This window comes from Electrophorus electricus, chromosome 7 (genome assembly GCF_013358815.1).
Source record: "Electrophorus electricus isolate fEleEle1 chromosome 7, fEleEle1.pri, whole genome shotgun sequence".
Taxonomy (NCBI): Eukaryota; Metazoa; Chordata; class Actinopteri; order Gymnotiformes; family Gymnotidae; genus Electrophorus; species Electrophorus electricus.
Window position 1 is genome coordinate 16397461 of NC_049541.1, and position 19115 is coordinate 16416575.

General features: G+C 41.1%; 1 protein-coding gene across 2 annotated transcripts; it reads right to left on the reverse strand.

Annotated features, from left to right (window-relative positions):
- Positions 1–383: 383 nt before the first annotated feature.
- On the reverse strand, positions 384–18324 carry ppfibp1a (PPFIA binding protein 1a). 2 transcript variants are annotated; one of them, XM_035528588.1, is made up of 25 exons: positions 18086–18324; positions 13901–13973; positions 12929–13134; positions 10208–10297; positions 9794–9907; positions 9350–9460; positions 8597–8689; positions 7895–8012; positions 7365–7426; positions 7135–7219; positions 6632–6729; positions 6091–6182; positions 5874–5928; positions 5201–5360; positions 3876–4008; positions 3455–3586; positions 3157–3307; positions 2928–3039; positions 2704–2792; positions 2504–2626; positions 2277–2402; positions 1980–2168; positions 1472–1630; positions 1227–1292; positions 384–985 (listed from the first exon to the last, which is right to left on the reverse strand). In XM_035528588.1, exons 2-25 carry the CDS (start codon positions 13962–13964, stop codon positions 902–904), a joined length of 2712 nt encoding a protein of 903 aa, XP_035384481.1. In that variant the 5' UTR covers positions 13965–13973; positions 18086–18324; the 3' UTR covers positions 384–901. The 2 variants fall into 2 exon arrangements, with proteins under 2 accessions (XP_035384481.1, XP_035384480.1); XM_035528587.1 differs by having other exon boundaries at positions 6632–6777.
- Positions 18325–19115: the final 791 nt, after the last annotated feature.

Here is a 19115-nt window from a genome sequence, read left to right on the forward strand (position 1 = left end):
AAACCTTGTTTCCACTACTAAAGAGAAATATTAATATATATTTTTTTCCATACTTGCCATGTAAAAATGTGATATCTTTATGCATTCATAAAAAAAATTCTCATTGTAACTAAATAATTCTCATTGTTACCTGCATCTTCACAGAGCCATAAATCCAGTTAAACACAATCCAGAACAACAGTTGGGGAGGGGGTGATGATGCATACTGAAGAACACATGACATCTTAATGGATGAATTACAATATGCACTTTTTGAGGAGTTGAAAAGACACCTCTGCTAATGACAAAATTCAAATTTGGAATTGGAATAATTTCTGGGTTTTCATTCATCTCCTGATCATTACCATGTTGCTTTGATGAAGGGAGTAAAAAGACTACAAGAATTAGCGATTAAGAATATTGGAGTACACAGCTTTATTGATTTAATAAATTCCTAAAACCACACACAGCAAGGGGACATTCACTGATGTAATTGTAGCATAAATTACTGATCCACAGGCTAAATGCTTGCCCTGAGGATATTATCCCCCTCCCGATACACCTGCCAATTGTCCACATTGCATCAATAACACAGCAGACAAAACACATGCTAAAAGTATAATGGCGACATAAGCCGCAAGTTACCATAAGATTAAAAATAATTTAAAAAGTGTTTTCTGATCATCATTTGTACTCTTCAGTGTTTGTTTGGCACAATTTCTTATAAACACTGTATATACTGCAGATGTGCAAATAAATAAGACATTGAAGGTATTCCACTACAGTATGTTTATAGATCTGTGATATGTAGACAGTGCCATTGGAGCATATCTCCAATGGTAGAAGTCACAGTACTGGCAGTGGAACAGGCTGGGAAGGTTTTGGTGCGAATCGGTGGCCCTGCAGGAGACAGCTTCCTTCCTCATGCACTGGACTCATCTGCAGTGTTGGCGTTGGGAGAATGAGAAGGCATTTCCCTGAAGAGTTCATCCTCGGTCAGCATACTCTAGATAAAGCAAAAGTCCAAAGCAGCAGCCAGCAGGGAGTTGGACACCTAACATTAGTGCATCCAAGACAACTTATATTAAAGGCTGTATTTAATGATCTGCGACTTCTGCTCATTTTCAGAATAGAATACAGCAACATTAACCTCAAGTAGTACTAACATAGTATGTAAAGCAATTATTTGGTAATATTTTAGGGGAGTTATAATGTGTGTGCGCGCGCATCATTGTCTGGCATCTCACTGTCAGGTTGCTGATCCCTTCTGAGAAGGCTCCTATCTGTCTCACTGTGCCCTCAGAATCTTCCATCTATAAGCAGACCGATGGTCACAAGAAAACAGCAGTTTTGCAGCAATTTTACCAACTCACAAGAAAACAGCATTTGTGCACTGAACTCTAAATACTACGAAACTGGATACCCCAGTTGGCCCCATGGTCATACTTGTACTTATGTAGGGGCAGGTTTGACTGCTCTGAAGTACTGGCACCTGCTTCAGCTGGTCCAGGTCATTCCTGTAGATGTGCTGGCGTGTGTGGAAGCTGCTGCCCTGGGGCATCTGCACGTCCATGGGGCACACATACTCCTCGATCTCCTCCTGACGCTTCCGCCGCAGTGTCCCAAATCCCCCGAATGACAAGCGCCTTGGCTGGGGCAGGTGGAGGAATGGTGCTTATCAGAAGAGATTAGCAACTCCCTTATCTTTGCATTTCAGGAATTTGTATTGGCTTCATTTGCTCACTGCAACATTACCATGTTACCCAAATCAAACCTGAAATGCCTCTGTAATACTCACTTTTGTAAGTCAATAGGAGACATAGGGTAGACCTGAGAGATTTAATTGTTGATTAACACTGAATTTATATATAGTTTTTTTCTCCAACCACAAAGCCTGGCCTTAGTTTAAACTTTAGGGAGACATCACCTTTTGCTCTGCTGTGATCTGTCAAAGATGCTAAGCAATGCTAAGGCCCAGGTGCATAAAAAGCAGTCTGTACCTTCACTCTGGCTGTGGCAGTGAGGGGCATGTAGTCAGGGTTCTCCAGACACTCCTGCTTCAGTCCCTGCTCCTCAGCACCAATCAGGAGGTGAAAGTGGGTTGCCAGGTGACGTCTCAGTAGAGTCTTGCTGGGCGGAATGTTCAGGAGCAGGGCCATGGTCTCCACGTTGAATCGTGGCTCCAAAACCTGAGGCACGAGAATCTAATTTCCACATCTGATCACCCCCCCAATCCCTCTCCCATCTTCCTCTCATAGTTCCCATTTAACTGTGCCTGATTCCTTTCCTTCCCTCACCATCAGGCCTCCATGCACACCACTTCCTCTGAGGTTGGGTGCGTACTCCGCGAGGTCCACCGAGCGCAACCACTCCATCACTCTGTGATTGGTCCACTGGCACACCTCTGCCGGAGTGATGTTACTCTGTTTGCACAGGACCAGGTGCAGGTTTAGCTTTCCAGAAATACAAAGAGCAGCATGCATCACTACATGAATAACAGTGTTTATGGGGGTAGGTCTGGAACCTCATCAGAAGGCCTGCGGCGGAGGCAGCTGGGATCATAGCGGTTGATCCGCAAGACCTGGATGGCCCTCTTGATGCTGAAATGGTGAAGCACACTGCCCACCTTCAGAGCCAGCAAGTTATCCTGCCCAAAGGTTGTTAAAACATTACCACTGGTTTAAATAGGATTGCACATAATGGGACACAAAAAACAAGACCTACTACAGTCATGTAGTGAAGCATGCGTCCATCCACCCGACCTTCCTCAAACTGGGACTTGTATTGGGGCAGGCCAATGTCATCTAGCCACCCTGGTGAGAAAGGGACACTTATTTACAAAGCCTCTTGGTCCCTTAACCTTGTGCCATATTCGCCTGGTAAGCTTTACTGTGTCAGCAATTTATTATTACACCATCACTTTACAATGTGTTGCAATGGTTACTCACGAGTGACCCAGTTGAAGTCCAGCTTGCCCATTGTGTCATCCTCCTCTGAGCCCAGGGTCTGAAGGGCCAGCTGCAGTTTCTTTCTGTGGAGAGGGTGCCTGATGCCCAGCTCCTATAGTGCATGCAGAAGACAAAGGAATCATTACTACCTTTGCAGACGCATCATCACCCCAGCAGTGGAGGGTTGGCAATTTGGTTGGCAAGATGGTTGGATATTTGATGCCCTGACCTTTTCAAGGTCATGTGGTGAAGCATTTAGGTGCATGCTCCCAGAGCTGATCCACTGCTGAACCTGGCTCACATACAGGCCCAAGCCCTGTTCCTGGAGCCACACACACACCTGATCTTTAGACCAATGTGTGAGTGGGAAGTCCAGCTCACTGGACCAAAAAAAAAAAAAGGGGGGGGGGGTGCAAGTACGTAAATAAAGGCTGTAATAAGACTCATGACAGAGCCCCTGGAGAGGCATTTCTTTAAAAAAAAAAACAACAAAAAAAAACACCACACGATGCACTACTTCCACTTACTTTTTGGTGCGGCATTGCAAGTCATGTGACCAGCCCAGCCTGGGCCCAGCTGTGGCTCTGACTCCTCCCCTCCTGAACTCTGACTCAGGAGCATCTTCCAGGTTGAAGGAGGTGGACTGGCTCTTCCTCATCCTGTGAGAAGAGAAGGAAGGGTACTCTTCCACTTCAAAGTGTTTTTTTTTTTATTTTTTTTTTTAAAAGAACTGTACAAGAATTAAGTGCAAAATGAATGCTTGCCACTGGAGGAAATTAAACATTAAAATTTAACCCTACAACAGGAACAGAAATTCAGCTACATTTACAACAAGCATTAGAGCACTTGAGTAACTCCAGTTCTCACACAGGCAGGCAGGACCAACAACAGAAGTATGGACAAATGTTTTTACGGAGTTCTACAGATAAAACTTGACAAATTCCTTACATTCCTAAAAACCTTCGGATCCCTTTTGCTTTCTTCTTGCCTTCAGGTGATGTGGTTTCCTCCTCTTTGGGTTTGGGAGACAGGGCTCCTGCAAGATCCAGGTGCTCATTCCTCTTCTGCTCAGCTTCAGCTGCTAAAAGATTACCCAATAGGCCATGTTTGTACTGGAGACTACTCTTCCTATGAGATGCCACAGAGATTACTACTGCTCCTATAATTGCTCATGCAAAGTGAGTAAGACTCAAACCCCAGTTGAGCCTGCAAGCCACTGACTGTTCCATCCTGACCCATCCTGAGCTGAAACATGGGGGGGAAAAAAAAGAAAAACAAACCACCTAAAATGCATGCAGTCTGGCCGGAGTGCATAGGGCTTGAACTAGAATGGCTTTCCTCATAACCTTTTTCTTTTTTAATCCCGCATTTGGACAAAGGCATTTGCAGTTTGCAAAACTGTACTGGAAACGCCTGCAAGGAAAAGTAAAAGAAATGTGCAATGCAGCTGAGGCAAAAATGATCGTTAATGATGGGCCATAACCCTGTACAGCTACAGTGTGCAGGCCGCACGTGCAGAAAATGCTGTTTCATCACTTCATCTCAGCTTTTCAAGTTGAAAGTGGGTATTAAATGCAGCTGCCAACTTGTATGGCTCAACAGCATCATTACAGTTGGTGTCAGAATTGGACAGGGGTAAAAGATAGCGGTTTAAGCTCTTTAAGGACAACTGTGAGGATGCGATGATGTGATGCAGTTCAAAGTGCGCATTTGGCCCAGGCCTTGCCTCAGTTTGAGACACTTCTAATGGCAGACTTACTGCATGCATTAAGAAGAATGAGCCAAATCACTACTGTACTTTTTGCAAACACTGTATCCCATCCTTTTACATAAACAACAAACAGGATGGCCAATTACTGTTGATCCAAGATCTGGTTCTGCCACAAGCTTCCACTCTTACCCATGTGAAAGCACATCAGTGACCACGTTCAATATCTGAGCCACCATCCTGCAGGCCAGCTTTGTGCTGTACCTAACATGGGTGCACTTGCACTCCAGCTGTGGTCTTCACATCATATAGAGGACAGAAAAGACGCACACAGAATGAACAGAGAAACTAGACCAACTCAGTCAAACTAACATCCCAGTATATACCTGCTTACTCGCGGCACACAGACTGACCCACACACACAGTTCATATAAATACTCAGACATAATACAGAAACACAAAGCTGGATGATGCATGAACAGAGGCCAAATGTACTTCTTTATACAGAACCTTCCTTGGCCAACTAACTAGTGGATAGATAGAGACCCAATGCATGGTGGCTCACCCAGGTTTGGAGTGCTGGATGAACTCTTCCCGCCCCGGATCTTAAAGAAGCCCCGGCTAAAAGAGGAGCGGTTTTTCCTGGTGCCGAAGCGGTCGCTCTCCCCTGGGTGGGGTGGAGAAGGCGAGGGTCCTGGGAAGCTACCATTTTTCCCAGACTGAAGCTGAGGAGAGAACAGATAAACAGAGTTAGGGTTACTGACCTGAGTTTAGAAATTACCACCACCAAGCCTCTGGACTGCATGTGACATTGGAATTATTTTTGCCTTGAAATGTGATCAATTTACAACTATAAAAATGGTTTAGGAATCTTTGTCATTATGATTCTTTAAACATGACTCATCTTTTACGATGGTGACATTACAAAACAAAAGCTCTAATTCAGTATGGTTTGTTTACTCTAAACACACACTCACAGCAGATTCTTTGTATTATTAGCTCTTCTCCCAGCGCATTGTGTGTCAGTTAGGCTCTACAGGAGATCTAGTTAAATGGATCAACTGGTATGACTGAATGGAAAGCCAGCAATCCAAGATAAAGTCAGAACAACGTTTCTAAATTGTAGGACCATTTACAAACAACAGAGGGCTCTAAAGGCCTTAATTGCTTAGTATTAGAAAAACCTCAGACTCAAATTGTCCCCTTTGTTAAAATAAATGCATATTTAGAGTCAGTACCTCCTCCCTGTTGACAGGAGAGGATGAACCTTCCCACCCGAGCCCCTCAAAGGAACTGCAATCAGAAAAATTCCAAAAATAACTATACAATTACATGCCATTTGCAGACTCAAATGTATGCCATTTAATTAAAACATTTTTGTGAATTCAGCATCAAATTCCCGCTGATTCTGCTTTGGCACTGGAATCCAGACAGGATTCTGGAAAGATGACAGACCTGTGTGGAGCAGGGTTTGGCACATGCTCTCCCTCACGTTTGGTTGGGAGCTCAAACTCGGGGACAAGTTCAGCGCATGGAATCACCTGAGGCTGTGCAGAGCAGTAGAGGAAAAGGACAGACAGACAGAGAGAGAGAGAGAATTAATTAATGGCTCTCAATCACAGGCCCTCAGGGAAGATGTGTTTAAAAAGGGAGAGAGACATGAAGAGGCTCAGGGTAATTGTAGGGGAAAAAGATCCTGGGTATATGTAACCATATGCATGTTTAGGTGTGTACTTCACAATCTCAAAATAAAAAAAAATCCCAGAATAAAACAAGAATGCCCACAGTTAACATGAGAGCACCATGAGAACACCCCAGTGCAAAAGTCTAGTTGGAGTCCCATGGGAGTTTAAAACAATGCAAAATACTCCCAAGGCATGAAGACAAAGGAGTATTAAAGTCTTAAAGGAATTCAGGAAAACATCCTGTGTTTTGATCCTGGATCAACAGTGCATGTGTGCGCATGTATGCATATTGGAGATGGTGGGGGCCAGACCTCATCAGTCTCTAATGTCTCTTCCAGGGAGGGGGCTTCCGTCAGTACAGTAGCCATGGCTGACCCTCCACACAGCCCTGCTGCCTCTTTGGCCTTGTCTGACAGTGGAGCAGACATGCTAGTAAGACAGGGCAGGTCACACACAGCTGCACAAGGAGGTACATGGGAAATCATGTTAAAGGAATGATTAAAATAATTTTCTGCTCAAATTTAATTTAGGCAGGCAGAGAAAATCTATTTTTACAAGAAACCTAACAAATTTGTTCACTCTGAGTAACGAATCAGTAACATTGTCTTGCCATGCCTTACTGTATGAGTATAAGGGTTTGGACTGGACTGTGTAAAGTAAAAACCATGCACCAGAGTATATGCAGACATGGAAAGTATTTTTGTGTTTTACACCCCAATATTAGCCTTTTGTGAGTAGAAGATTTATGCAGTGCTAGGTCTTCAGCCATACTGAGGTGTTTGCAGAATAGAAGCAGCTGTGTGCAAGTGCTCACCTTTCTGTCTCTGTCCTGAGCCTGCCATGTCCAGCACTGGCTTGTAGTTCATCAGGGACTGCTGAAGCTCTTCAATCTTATGATCCTGAGGAAAACAAGCAACTGGCATTTAGGCAAAGGACCCCAGTGGTCATCAGTACACAGAGCAGAGTGTTGGTGCCTGCACATCACCACAAGTGTTATTTAAATGGTGCGAGGGCTAACATGAGTTGAGCATATTGGGAGATTACCTTCTCAACATTAGTGGCCATTAAAGACTTGACTGTCTGCTTCATCCTCTGCACCTCTGTGTCTGAAGCACAGCACATGGCATAGAAAACAGGCAGAACACTAAGAATTAAGCAAATGCATGTGGTTTGTTGTTCTTAAGGATGGAAAAATGTAGAGAACCATTTGTTGCAGTAACCAAAACTACTGAGTAGAACTGAGGTTTTATATCAACTCAGTCTGGATGTGGCCAATTATGGACACTCAAGTCAGTTTAAGCCTCTGTTCAGTTGTGTTGTACATGCCACTAGCTGTTAAGGTGGTTGGTCCATGGTAATAAGTTACAAAGTTGTGATGTGCATGGTGCAAGAATGTTGCCAGCTTCAGAATCTCATGCCTGAACATGCAAGATATGAAGGGAGTACAGAGAGAATGCACATGTATACATCGTCTGAAATGTTTTGCATGAGGGGCCAATGGACTGAGAAGGCCAGGATGAGCCATTGTTGGAGCCATGCTCATCATAATGTTAAAACAAACACAGACATGCTACCTTTCTCTCCGAGATGGGCTGTGTCTGAGGTCATGACCTCAGGTACTGTCCAATCCTTCAGTCTCCTTAGCTCTTGTTCCCTCTCTTCCAGCAGCCTCTGCAATGCCATCAGCTCATCCTGATCAACAAAGAGCCTCATGAAAACTTGATATCTAACTGTATCAACACAGCAAGGTTGCTGGCAATCACATGCGTGTAATCTGCTTTAGCATTGCGTTCGGATGGAAGCCCTAGAAATGTTAAACATCCCAAAAAAAATTGTTAGAACAATCAAATCAAAAACAAAACTCTAAAAAAAACAGCAGAGACTAGTAGAGGCCCATATACAGAATTGACGCACTTTGAAATCAGGAAGCAAAGAGATATACATAAGGACAAAATGCAGATAAGAAGGGTGATGGGCAGAAAAATCCAAACTACCTGCACTCCGTTATTCCAATGACAGTCTGATTTACCAGTACTGATGAACATGGAGCATCAAGTCTTTACAGCACTCAGGAAACAGAGGAAAAGAAGAGTTGCGAAGGAAACACATGGAAGACTCTGACAGCACTGCGACAAGTGTTAGGTAAAGGTTCTGAGACAATCCATGAATGCTCTCTCCAGTCTGCACGCTATAGACCATTCTCCAGTGTGCTTCACAGGCCCCCAGCACAGTTACCCATATGTGTAAATTAGCACCAGAACACAAAGCACTCTTACTCTGGTCAAGTTCAGGCTTCTTTCCTGCTGTGCTTTCTCGGCTTCCATAGCAGCAATCCTAAGGTGCATGTCGCTGAGCTCCTGATATAGGCCCTGGAGCAACAGAGACAGCTGTGAGTTAAAGGGTCAAGAATGCAGAGGATATAAGGAGGATGCAAATGCACTGGTATTTGGTAAACTGTGGCATAAACTATAACCATCATACAGAATTGTTTTTGGCAACACCACTTGGCTGGTGTACAATATGACTTGAAGAGCATTGTGTAATTGCTGGCTTCAGACATGTATACTGATGAAAGCAAGACACAAATGTAAAGAACTGTTGAAGCAGGCTCTGAAAAACAATTTTTAAATGCAGTTTGCAGCTTATAGGACATTCATAATAAAGCACATAGAAACAAACTTTCAACTCAGTGTTTCATATAGCACACCTCCACATGTATCTTGTCTGGCACTTAGAAACCTACCCCATCCCTCTTGCCCTTGGTCGATTTGTGGTTTCTTAAGCTACACTCTTGGGCTAAAATCCCACGTCTAGTACGCGTCAGCAGTGAAGAGGTGAATAGTGGTAGTGTAGTCTTGGTTAGAGTGAGGTGAAATGACTGACAGGAAATGGATTGAGACCTCGACACCTTGCTCAGACTCTTGCTTCAACAGAGTCAAAAGGTTTTAAGTGGCTACACACATCACTAGTAACAGGATAATGGCCAGGCTTATCTGGCAGCAATGATTTCTTAGTAGGTGTTACTGTACCTCACTCTCCCTGTTCTCTCGGTCTACAGTTGCCAGCTTCAGTTTCAGACTGGACACCTCCGTCAACAACTCCAGTTTTTGGGTCTCCAATGAACTTCTGCTAAGGAGCTCCTATTGAGGGTTCGATCACCATGAAGTGTAAATATTACATACAATAATGCACAAGGTTGAGTATACAGACTTAAAATAATCAGAATTAATAATATATTTTTAGAATACACACACAAAGTTACTACATGAGCAGCAGCTATTCATAAGTGACCTACGTGCAAATTATCGTTTTCATGCCTGAAGTTAAGGCAAAAGGTAGCTATCCAAGAGACAATTTTCAATCATCCTGAACAATGATTTTGGTATTCCTTATTTTGTGTGGTGTCATGTTATGTATATACTTGAAATAATTTTATTAGTCATCACAAAACATTTACATGAAAGTTCCCACACCTGCTGTAGTAATTCTTCAGTGGCAATAAGCTTCATCCGGTGTTCCTCAAGACACATCTCTAGGTCTTTTATCTTTTCTCCCTGGACCTCCACCTGGTCCGTAAGAACACTCACCTAAGGACAGGGGGCATAACATGTAGGTGCAATAAGACTTAAACAAGGACACATAGCATCAATGCAAAGCACCAAAGCTATTTGGTATGAGAATTTTGTTTTGATTCATTTTTATTTTATATTTTGGACACGAATTACAAATGAGGTCCATTATTTGCTTCTCATCTATAAAGACTGGAGTACATTACATGAGGTACACAGGGAGCGACAGTTTGGTTATTTTTCTGCACACACTTCCCCCCCCCCCCCAAACAAGCCAATTAGTCCAAGGCTATATACATGCATCTTTTCTCTACCCACCTGAAGCACTAGACATTCCTTTTCACTCTCTAGACGGGAAAGTTGTTCCTGGTAGACCCCATCCCCTGCTCCAGATCCATGACCATTAGTCTGCAAAGACGAATGCAATTTGAAACCATACAAAAGTTCCATAGCAATACAGCCTTTGGAAGGATCAGATAACAGGAACAAGGAAAAGGGGATTCTAACAGTTATGGATTACCACAGTAGGGTGATTTACGCTGTATGTCAAATTGAAGCCAGGAGACATTAAACGCAAGGACAGGAAAGCCTCTTTAAAGAACATGTGGGTTTTATTGTAAATTCTGCTGCTGCTGAAAAATGGTCAGAAGCCAAATCCCAATGACTCATGTTATCTCCAACTGATATTTTAATATAGACCTATTTTGCTGCTATCGAACAGTGTGCCAAGAGATTAGATGAGTTATTTGTCACATACTCTGAGTCTGCATACTTGATTAGCCATCCTGATCTCTTTCAAAACTTTCAAAGCCCACCAATACTCAGCAAGATGACCTAGCAAGGATTAAATGACCATATAGGTGCAAGAATCAAATTGGCCTGACAAAGAAATAACATCAAATCAAATATCAGAGTCAAAAGGGAGTCCAAGAGTGTAATGGGATGTGGGCCTTTAAATGATTTTTTCACAGGATTTCTATATGCAAATGGTGAAAATTTAAACCAATGACCTTGACTTAGTTACACATGGAAAAACAGGCACAGGAAACTTTATACAGCATATACAAAGCATGCACATGCTCACAAACTGGATTCAGAAAGGCATGCAGACAGACAGTCACACCTAATAAGAAGCGATGTTAAGGCTCTAATTAGATAAGTCTGAAAAGACTATAAAATTGCATTGAACCACAAAGGATCCAAGAAAGAAGTTAAATAGTTAACAGACATCAGCACTGGTTTGGCTACTGAAGCAATGTTGGAAGGTTACATTTAGGTCAGACTGCAAAAGTCTCTTTCTGGCCAAAATCGAAAGTCTTGTAGGTGAACAGCCAACATCCATGATTCCTAATAACAGCATAATGCTCTTCAGCGTGAATCATGGAACAAATATGTGAAATACTGTAATTCAAAGCAAATACAATGAATTTCCAAAAGACAGTAACTATTAAAAACAACCACATGTTAAATATGTAATCCAAGCACTTAGTATGTCTTGGCCAAGTAATTTCTTGGAGTTGTATTAAGAATCTTGAGTATGCATGGTGATGACCAGTGCTTGGGTTAATGTAACCTAACTGCTGGGAAAGCGTTTATCCAATCACAACTCTGATTTTAGTCTTGGTGATGCACATGTGGAGGAAAAATACCTAGCTATTTAGGAAAGTTAAAATCACTTAATGTAATATGTAAAATGTTTTCCTTTTTTTGCAGAAAAAACACAATTGATATATGCAACTGCATTGTCTTAGTGTAAAGTAATAAAAGAAAAAAAAGACTCAATTATTTGAAATTTACAGCAGTTGTACTTTTGGAACCAAATTGCAACACATCCATACTTTTCTATGCTGAGCTAGTCTATAATTGTATAAAATGCCCATATAAGAAAGGTATAACTAATAAAGTGTCCAGTAAGTGCCAGTGTCGTGGGCTATGGATGGATATTTCTCAGGTAATGTGTTTTAGCATATTCTCCATTTCTTTTTCTAGTCTCCTTATTTCCTTCTCCGTCTCTAAACCTAAACTCAACAAAACCAATAGAACAGGAAAGAAACTGATGCACGCCAACTTAGGATATTTGAAGTCCAGCAAATTCTGTCACAACAACTTGTCTCAAGTTCCATCATAAATGAATTATCCATACTAATGGTAAAATAGTACATGCTATTTAGCAAAGAACTAATTTGTGAGAATCAAAAAAGTTTATTTTATTTTTTTTAAAAATTCTGGATAGAACAAATGTGTATAATATTTATTTATATTTATTTATATTTATATATATATATATATATATATATATATATATATATATTTATATATATATATATATTTATATATATATATATATATATATATATATATATATATATATATATATATATATATATATATATATATATATATATATATATATATATATACACACACACACACACACACACACACACCTTATAGAAATGGTGCAAAAAAAAAAAAGCATATACACAACCATCATGACCTCACTGGTTCAAATCATAATCATGACACCGCCATTCAATGGTTGGCATCCAGGATGGCATTACTCTATCCTCCGTTAATAACAGTGACCCAATCCAATTATGGCTGCCTGTGTGCTCATGCTTGCTGACCAGGGCAGTGGTTCCTTCAAATGTGTTCAGCTGCCCCATGTTGCATGTGCAACAGATTTTGTTTATAAAAAAAAAAAAAAAGTGGTATCCTGAAGGAATCATGTGATCCCCTGAACTGTACATGGTTGATAGCTGTCCTATGACAAGGGAAGGCTAGCTAGCTAGCTAGCTAATGGGTGATAATAGGCATAAATAAAATTGGGAGAAATATGGGGTAAAAAAAATAATAAACACAGTCTAAAAAATAGGGTAAGGCTAAAAACTGATTTTTCATTGGAAAAATCATGACCAACACTGTAAAATAATACTGCACTCCAGCATTCCTGGGAATTTGACATTTCCAGTTTGCCAAACATTAGCATGATATTAAATACTTCACTACATCCATCTAGTTGATCTCCTGCCCACTCACCAGTCTGCTCTGTAGCCACTCAACCAGACATTCAGCTGTAGTGGCAGGCACCTGGCCCCGCAGACTCTCCCGCTCCTCCACATCCATCAGGTCCAGCGCCCCCCGCAGGTCCTCCAGCAGGTGCAGGGCTCGCAGGCTACCCAGGAAGGGTGAAGTAGGTGACTGACAGTCAAATAGGCCATTGGAGTAGTCCATGGCTTTTGAGCCTAGGGTGGCCAAAACAGGAGTACAAGTGTTCACAAAGACACAATGTTTAATCTCCATTTAACTGGACTGAACTTTATGGTATTACATAATTTTTTTTTAATTCTTTGGGTTTTTGTAAGCCATTACAGTAAATACAGCAAAAGGGAGGAGAAACGCCATGTCTATGGTCACTATGGTTGTTAAGGTCAGATGACAAACATTGGCATGTGCAGTTCTGCAATTACAGAAGTCAGTGGAAAAGCACAAGCCCTGCGAAGCTCCAAATCATGCAGCAAATACTTTAATTCTTTCTGCTGCCTTGCTAATGTTCCCAGGGATGGACAGTATTGTGTAGGCAGACTGAATAAGCATTAGACTTGCTCAGTGCTGAGCCAGTGGAAAAATCTACATAATGTCTTAGAGTGAAGCTTTAAAGCCTGGGCAGGAGGCTTTAGCACACAACCATGCAGAGAGCGGCCATTTCATCGAAGTGCCACTGAGGTGATAAGTGATTTGAAAGGCATATTCCTTTGGCCTATCCCTGTACGTTAGGCCGTGATGTGAAGTGCTTTCATGTGGAGATTTTTCCCCCACTGGTGTGCTGTGCACACCAATCTATTTCTGGTATTACAAGTCTCTCACAGTAATCCATTTGGCTGATTTTGAATCTGATGAATGTGTGCATAAATCATTCCTCATAATGCTGAGTTAACACTTTAATAACTGTATCTATCCAAGCACATGTAACTAAGTACTTCCATTTTATTGCATATAATGTAATCTTACCTGCGATGATCCCATCCATCTGCTCCAAGGCTGCTGCCAACATCTCACTGGCATCTGAAATCATTTTACAAATCTGCAAATGACAGAAAACAAATGTATCAGTGGTGAGAATTGACGAAGGAAGTGAAAGATCTCTTACTCAACATTAAACATGTTCCCAGCACCTGTAAACCCCTTTTAAAACAAAAATGTCCACTTAATGTCATCCTGAAACAAAACTGTGGAATAAAAACAAAATATATATCACACCACACAGAAAGAAACAGAACTGCTTTGCAGTATAATAGACACTCCTCACAGGACATTCTTTATGCCAATTTGCTGGAATGATTGGAATTCCAGACTTCCAAAGAAAGCCCAGAGGTAGTATTCCCAGCCACCTAACCCTAAAGGCTTTCTACTGCATGGAAGCCCTGATGCTTCCCAGTCCAGTCTAAGGGGTCAGATGAGGGATAAAAACATTCTGTTATTCTAATTTAAAATATGTGGGGTAGGACAGAAATTGCAAACCAAAACGCACAACTAAAAGCAAATTTTAGCAAATGAGTAGCTTGCCCTAACTAGGTTGTCTTAACTAATGACTACAGATGTGTGAAAATACCTCCCCCCCCATGGTTATTTCTTTTAAAAATCTTGAAATTATTCTATTATACAGTTTAAACAAGTAAATGAGAATGCATTACACAGATAAATAAGCTCTCATGCAAAGAGGGTATGGAAAAAGTATAATTTTGGTAATAGCATCAAATTCAAGACAGAAACAGAGGATGGGGGTGGGGGTCCAATCAATCTACATTGGAAGTCCTTAAAATACACACCACCAGATCATGTGTACCAACAATCAATCACTTTTGACCAAGCACCTAACATTTTAAATATGGTCCTGTTGTTAAATTTGTGGGCAAGTCAAAGAAAAAAAATTTTGGCTAAAATTCCTGTATTGTATGCCTAGAAGTAGGATAAATGCCCTGAATTAAACCATTTAACAGGCTGAGTGGAGAAGCTAAAGAAAATCTCTTCATATAACACAGAACACTGTGTGTCCCATTACCCAACAACCCCCAGGGGCAAACATTGAGACATGGTTCATTTACTCTCCAAAGAACAGCCGCTCTAACTTGCAATTTCACTGATCAACAAAATGTTATGTAGGAGCTGAAAGCAGACATAAGAATCATTGGGTATATGCTTTTAAAGAGTCGACCCAAACACTTCACCTCCAATAAACAGAGAAAATCAACAGGATCTTTGAGCAACACTATGAACAAGTATCAAAACTATATTCATCACATTGTAACTAAAAAAGTGCCGATTTACATATGTAAAAAAAAACAAAAAAAAAAACAAAAAAAAAACACACCACCACAGTAACCAAGGTAAAGACTTCTTTCTGAATTTCTTGTCGGGGTGGAGGTTTGCCCCCTCCTGCTGGCACCATGGCTTTCCTTCATTTCTCCGGTTGTACTGGCAAATGTTCTCCCAGGGGCCAAGCTTTATTTGGTCAGCTGCTGGCATCATATCCTTAAGGAAAGCCCTGAACTTAACGTTTTTTCCCTTCCAACAAGTACAGCCCATTTTTGAAACTGAATAGCTTCATTTTGTTTCGACAATGTCAAGTCAAATGAAGATTATATAAAAGCTATGACAAAAAGAATGCTCTTGATTGTAGCCATTTTGTCCTTCCCTGAAGCTACCATAAAGTCTACTGTCAAGCTATTTCACTTTGTTATTTTAAGATGAGTACTTTGCACAGAGTAAACTGTGAAAGACTGATATAAAGCATGATAAAAGTGGGAAGTGTAATGTCACCAGAAGCTCTGGAACACAAGAAGCCTTTGGGCTATCTAAGAAATGCTGGAACGGAAAATGATTTGAACGAAAGAAAACTTTGTGGAGTAAACGCTGAACTTGAAGACTTGATCAACACTTTCTTGCAGTGAATGCAAGGCACATCAATAAAGCACAAACAAGGACATGTTTCCAAGGAGGGAATGACACTATAGGGCCTTTCAGAATCCATTTTTGTCAGTGCAGTCTGAATCCCTTTGTGAGATCAGACTGCTCTTAGGTCAGTACCACAATGCACCAGTTACTCCATAACCCATATGACCTGCTCTGCTAAAAGCAACAGCCCCAATACCACCCGGACATTCCTGAAAACCTCCTCCAGATGTGCTGCTTCTCACATACCTTGCAATCATACACTAACAGCAGGCCCCTCAACCTCACAAACACAGATACCACACAAAGTTTCCTCCTACATGAGCCTCATTTTCCCCTTCATAATGTTTTTAACTCAGCAGAAGTACAATAGCATATCGCATCTTCTCTCAAAGGATTTCTTAAATTCCTTCAGAAGGTGCTGTCCCAGCTGGCAGAGCTCCTGTGGTGCCCAAACAGTACAAAAGGTAGAAGTAATTTCATCTTATTTACATAGTTTGACACTGGCCAGATGTGGAGATAGGGGGAGGGTGGTTTGAAAGAAAAACAATCCACTGCCTATGCCATTATCCAGACTGTTCCTCTTCCCACACATACAGCCCTAAATTGCATGTGTTCCTGATGCATACCTTACAGAAACTAAAGACGTGACACACGTGGCCGTTAACACAGAAATAGTTCATACTTTTGAGCCTCCATCTCAGTTAATAAGCTGCTTAGCATAGAGATTCCTATTCACACTTCCACTTGCCACTGTGTTCCAACTATAATGTCTGGATCCATCAAAACTTCACAGCACAATTGCTGTGAATTCTTGATGAGCATCTAGGAAGCAAAACTTTGTAGTAGGTGTTTCATCCAAAAGATGTTAAAAAGAAAGCATATGGATGAGAGAGGTGAAAAAGCAATGCTTGCCTGAAACATTGTCCTATCCACATACCTCAAACTGAGTATCACAAGACACTAAGCACAACCCCCCTTTGTTCTCCAGTGACATGTAGAAAGAGGGAGCTACACACATCCTTTCTCAAAAGAACAACAAAGAGTTTGGAAAACACATGATCCCTAACAGAAACAGTCAAACAGGATGAACCTGGCCAAGAGACGTATTCATCACTGTCCCCATGTCTGTATTTCCTATTATGGTTGCGCTACATAGTCACACTCATATAGGCTCTGAATGCAGCACTCAAATTGACAAGTCAACAAAGAAATATTACAACAGCCTTTTGTGGACAGCACAGAACGTCCAGCTAGTCCAGTAGACCAACTAACAAGATGAGCATTTGCACTGATCTGAATCATTCATACAAGCTAACAATCTGGAGAAGAGACAGGAAATAGCTGACCCTTGGTTTGTGACCCCACACCATTTGAATCAAAAGAAATTGAATCCATGGTACAACATCTTGCTACTAGACAAGAGAGATGATTGTGCACTTCTGATTACTCCAAAAGATAAAACAGCATTTAATCAACTTCAGGATTAAGTGTTCATGGGGCCTGTTTTTTTAAAGACTGGGTAAGATATTTATATTGCCATTTATATGGAGTAGTCGGTCAACCCGTGCACTAAAGTCAAGCCCTATCTTTCCCTTGGAGTGCGTTATGCAAATAACAGAACGCGACGGGTAAACCTGGTACCCATAAACTGGAATTAGACACGTTTTAGTTTACTTGAATCTTAAACTTTGCGTGTTTCCGTATGTACTTAAATAATTATTGCCTAGAGACGTCAACTCAGTAGGACTGTTTAGACAATGTGTAAGGATATCGAGGAAAAATAACTCACGTCGAAGTCAGCCGATTTCCTTCCCGTTAAGTTTGTGTGAATGAATGCAGTTCTGCTCAATTAACAATGCATGGATATAACACCAACATGTGAAGTCAATATCCTTTTTTATAAGATCGGCGTTTAAATTACCTATAGACTACTAGACCCGAAACAGCTGTTTACGATTACTGATCAATTTAGGGGTTAGCGATTATTTTTAGTTAACAAAGACTCGTCTATATTTACTCAGCGTTTTTACTTCATTCAGATGCATTTTTAGTTTTGTAGTGAACTTGATCTTATATGTCTGTATCTAACCAAATAACGATTAATGAATGGCATGCAATAACACTTAGGGAAAATTCTACACAAGCAACGCTTACAGAACAACCACAAAAAAAAGCAAACCCTAATTTGGTTAGTTATCACAGAACTGCTTCGCGTGTCTTCAATCACAGGAAATGACTCACCCCTTTGTTTCTAAGTTGAAATGCTGCTAATTCATTTAGATTACTAAAACGTTGTCTTGTTTGTCTTATCCAGCGTGTCTTTCCAAGTTCATTACATTATCCTCTATACCCTTCATATTCAATTAAAGTTTCTTGGGAGTTGGAAGAGCAGCCCACTAGAGTCAATACACTCCTTCGAACCTTTGGAAGTTGTTGACCGCTCTTATGTCTACGTCGTAAGAGTGTCTGTACAACCGAAACGTCCGACTGAACTCTTTCCCGTTGTTAATTGACACCTGAGCATGCGCAGTTTACCAGCATATATTTTGACGCTCTACACTTTTTACATGTTTTATTAAGAATAAAAGAATGTTGTAGGGCTCCGTATCATAAACTGTGGAGTTTCGAACTGGGAAGACCACAACGTTTGTAGAAAACAAGTATATCCCAAAAACCGGTTTAACAAACATTAACCTTACATTGAACTCTGATTTGACTAACGGAGAGCTCTCGGAGTTACCAAAAACCATGATTAGAATTTCGCGATCGAGGTCAAAGAACTCTGATTAGGGCGCTCCTTACTTAAGTGCGTTAAACTTTAAAAGCTGTCATCAAGTGAAAGCTGATCATAGGATTGACGATAAAGGTGAGCGACAATAAAGCAGAGCTTTTATTCAGCGTTATTATTTATTTTTATTTAGAATTATACAGAGGAAGATGAAACAGCCATGACAGCAAATCAAGTATAAAAACATTTTAATGGCTACTTAAATATTTGTAGCCTAGCCGTAGGCCAGGACATACAACACATTTTCTCAGCATAGAGAACTAAAAGTAGGCTGGGGCCTAAACTGATTTGGAGAGGCCACCAGCACCACCTCTCACACCTGTGCCACCTATCACACAAGCAAAGAGATGGAGAGGCCACCAGCACCACCTCTCACACATGCAAAGGAGTAGACCTTCACTGATCAGTGGGCACTATATAACTGATGGTGTCTCTTGAGGTAGCCAACTACTTCTGGAGTCACAAACACCTACATAAAGGATA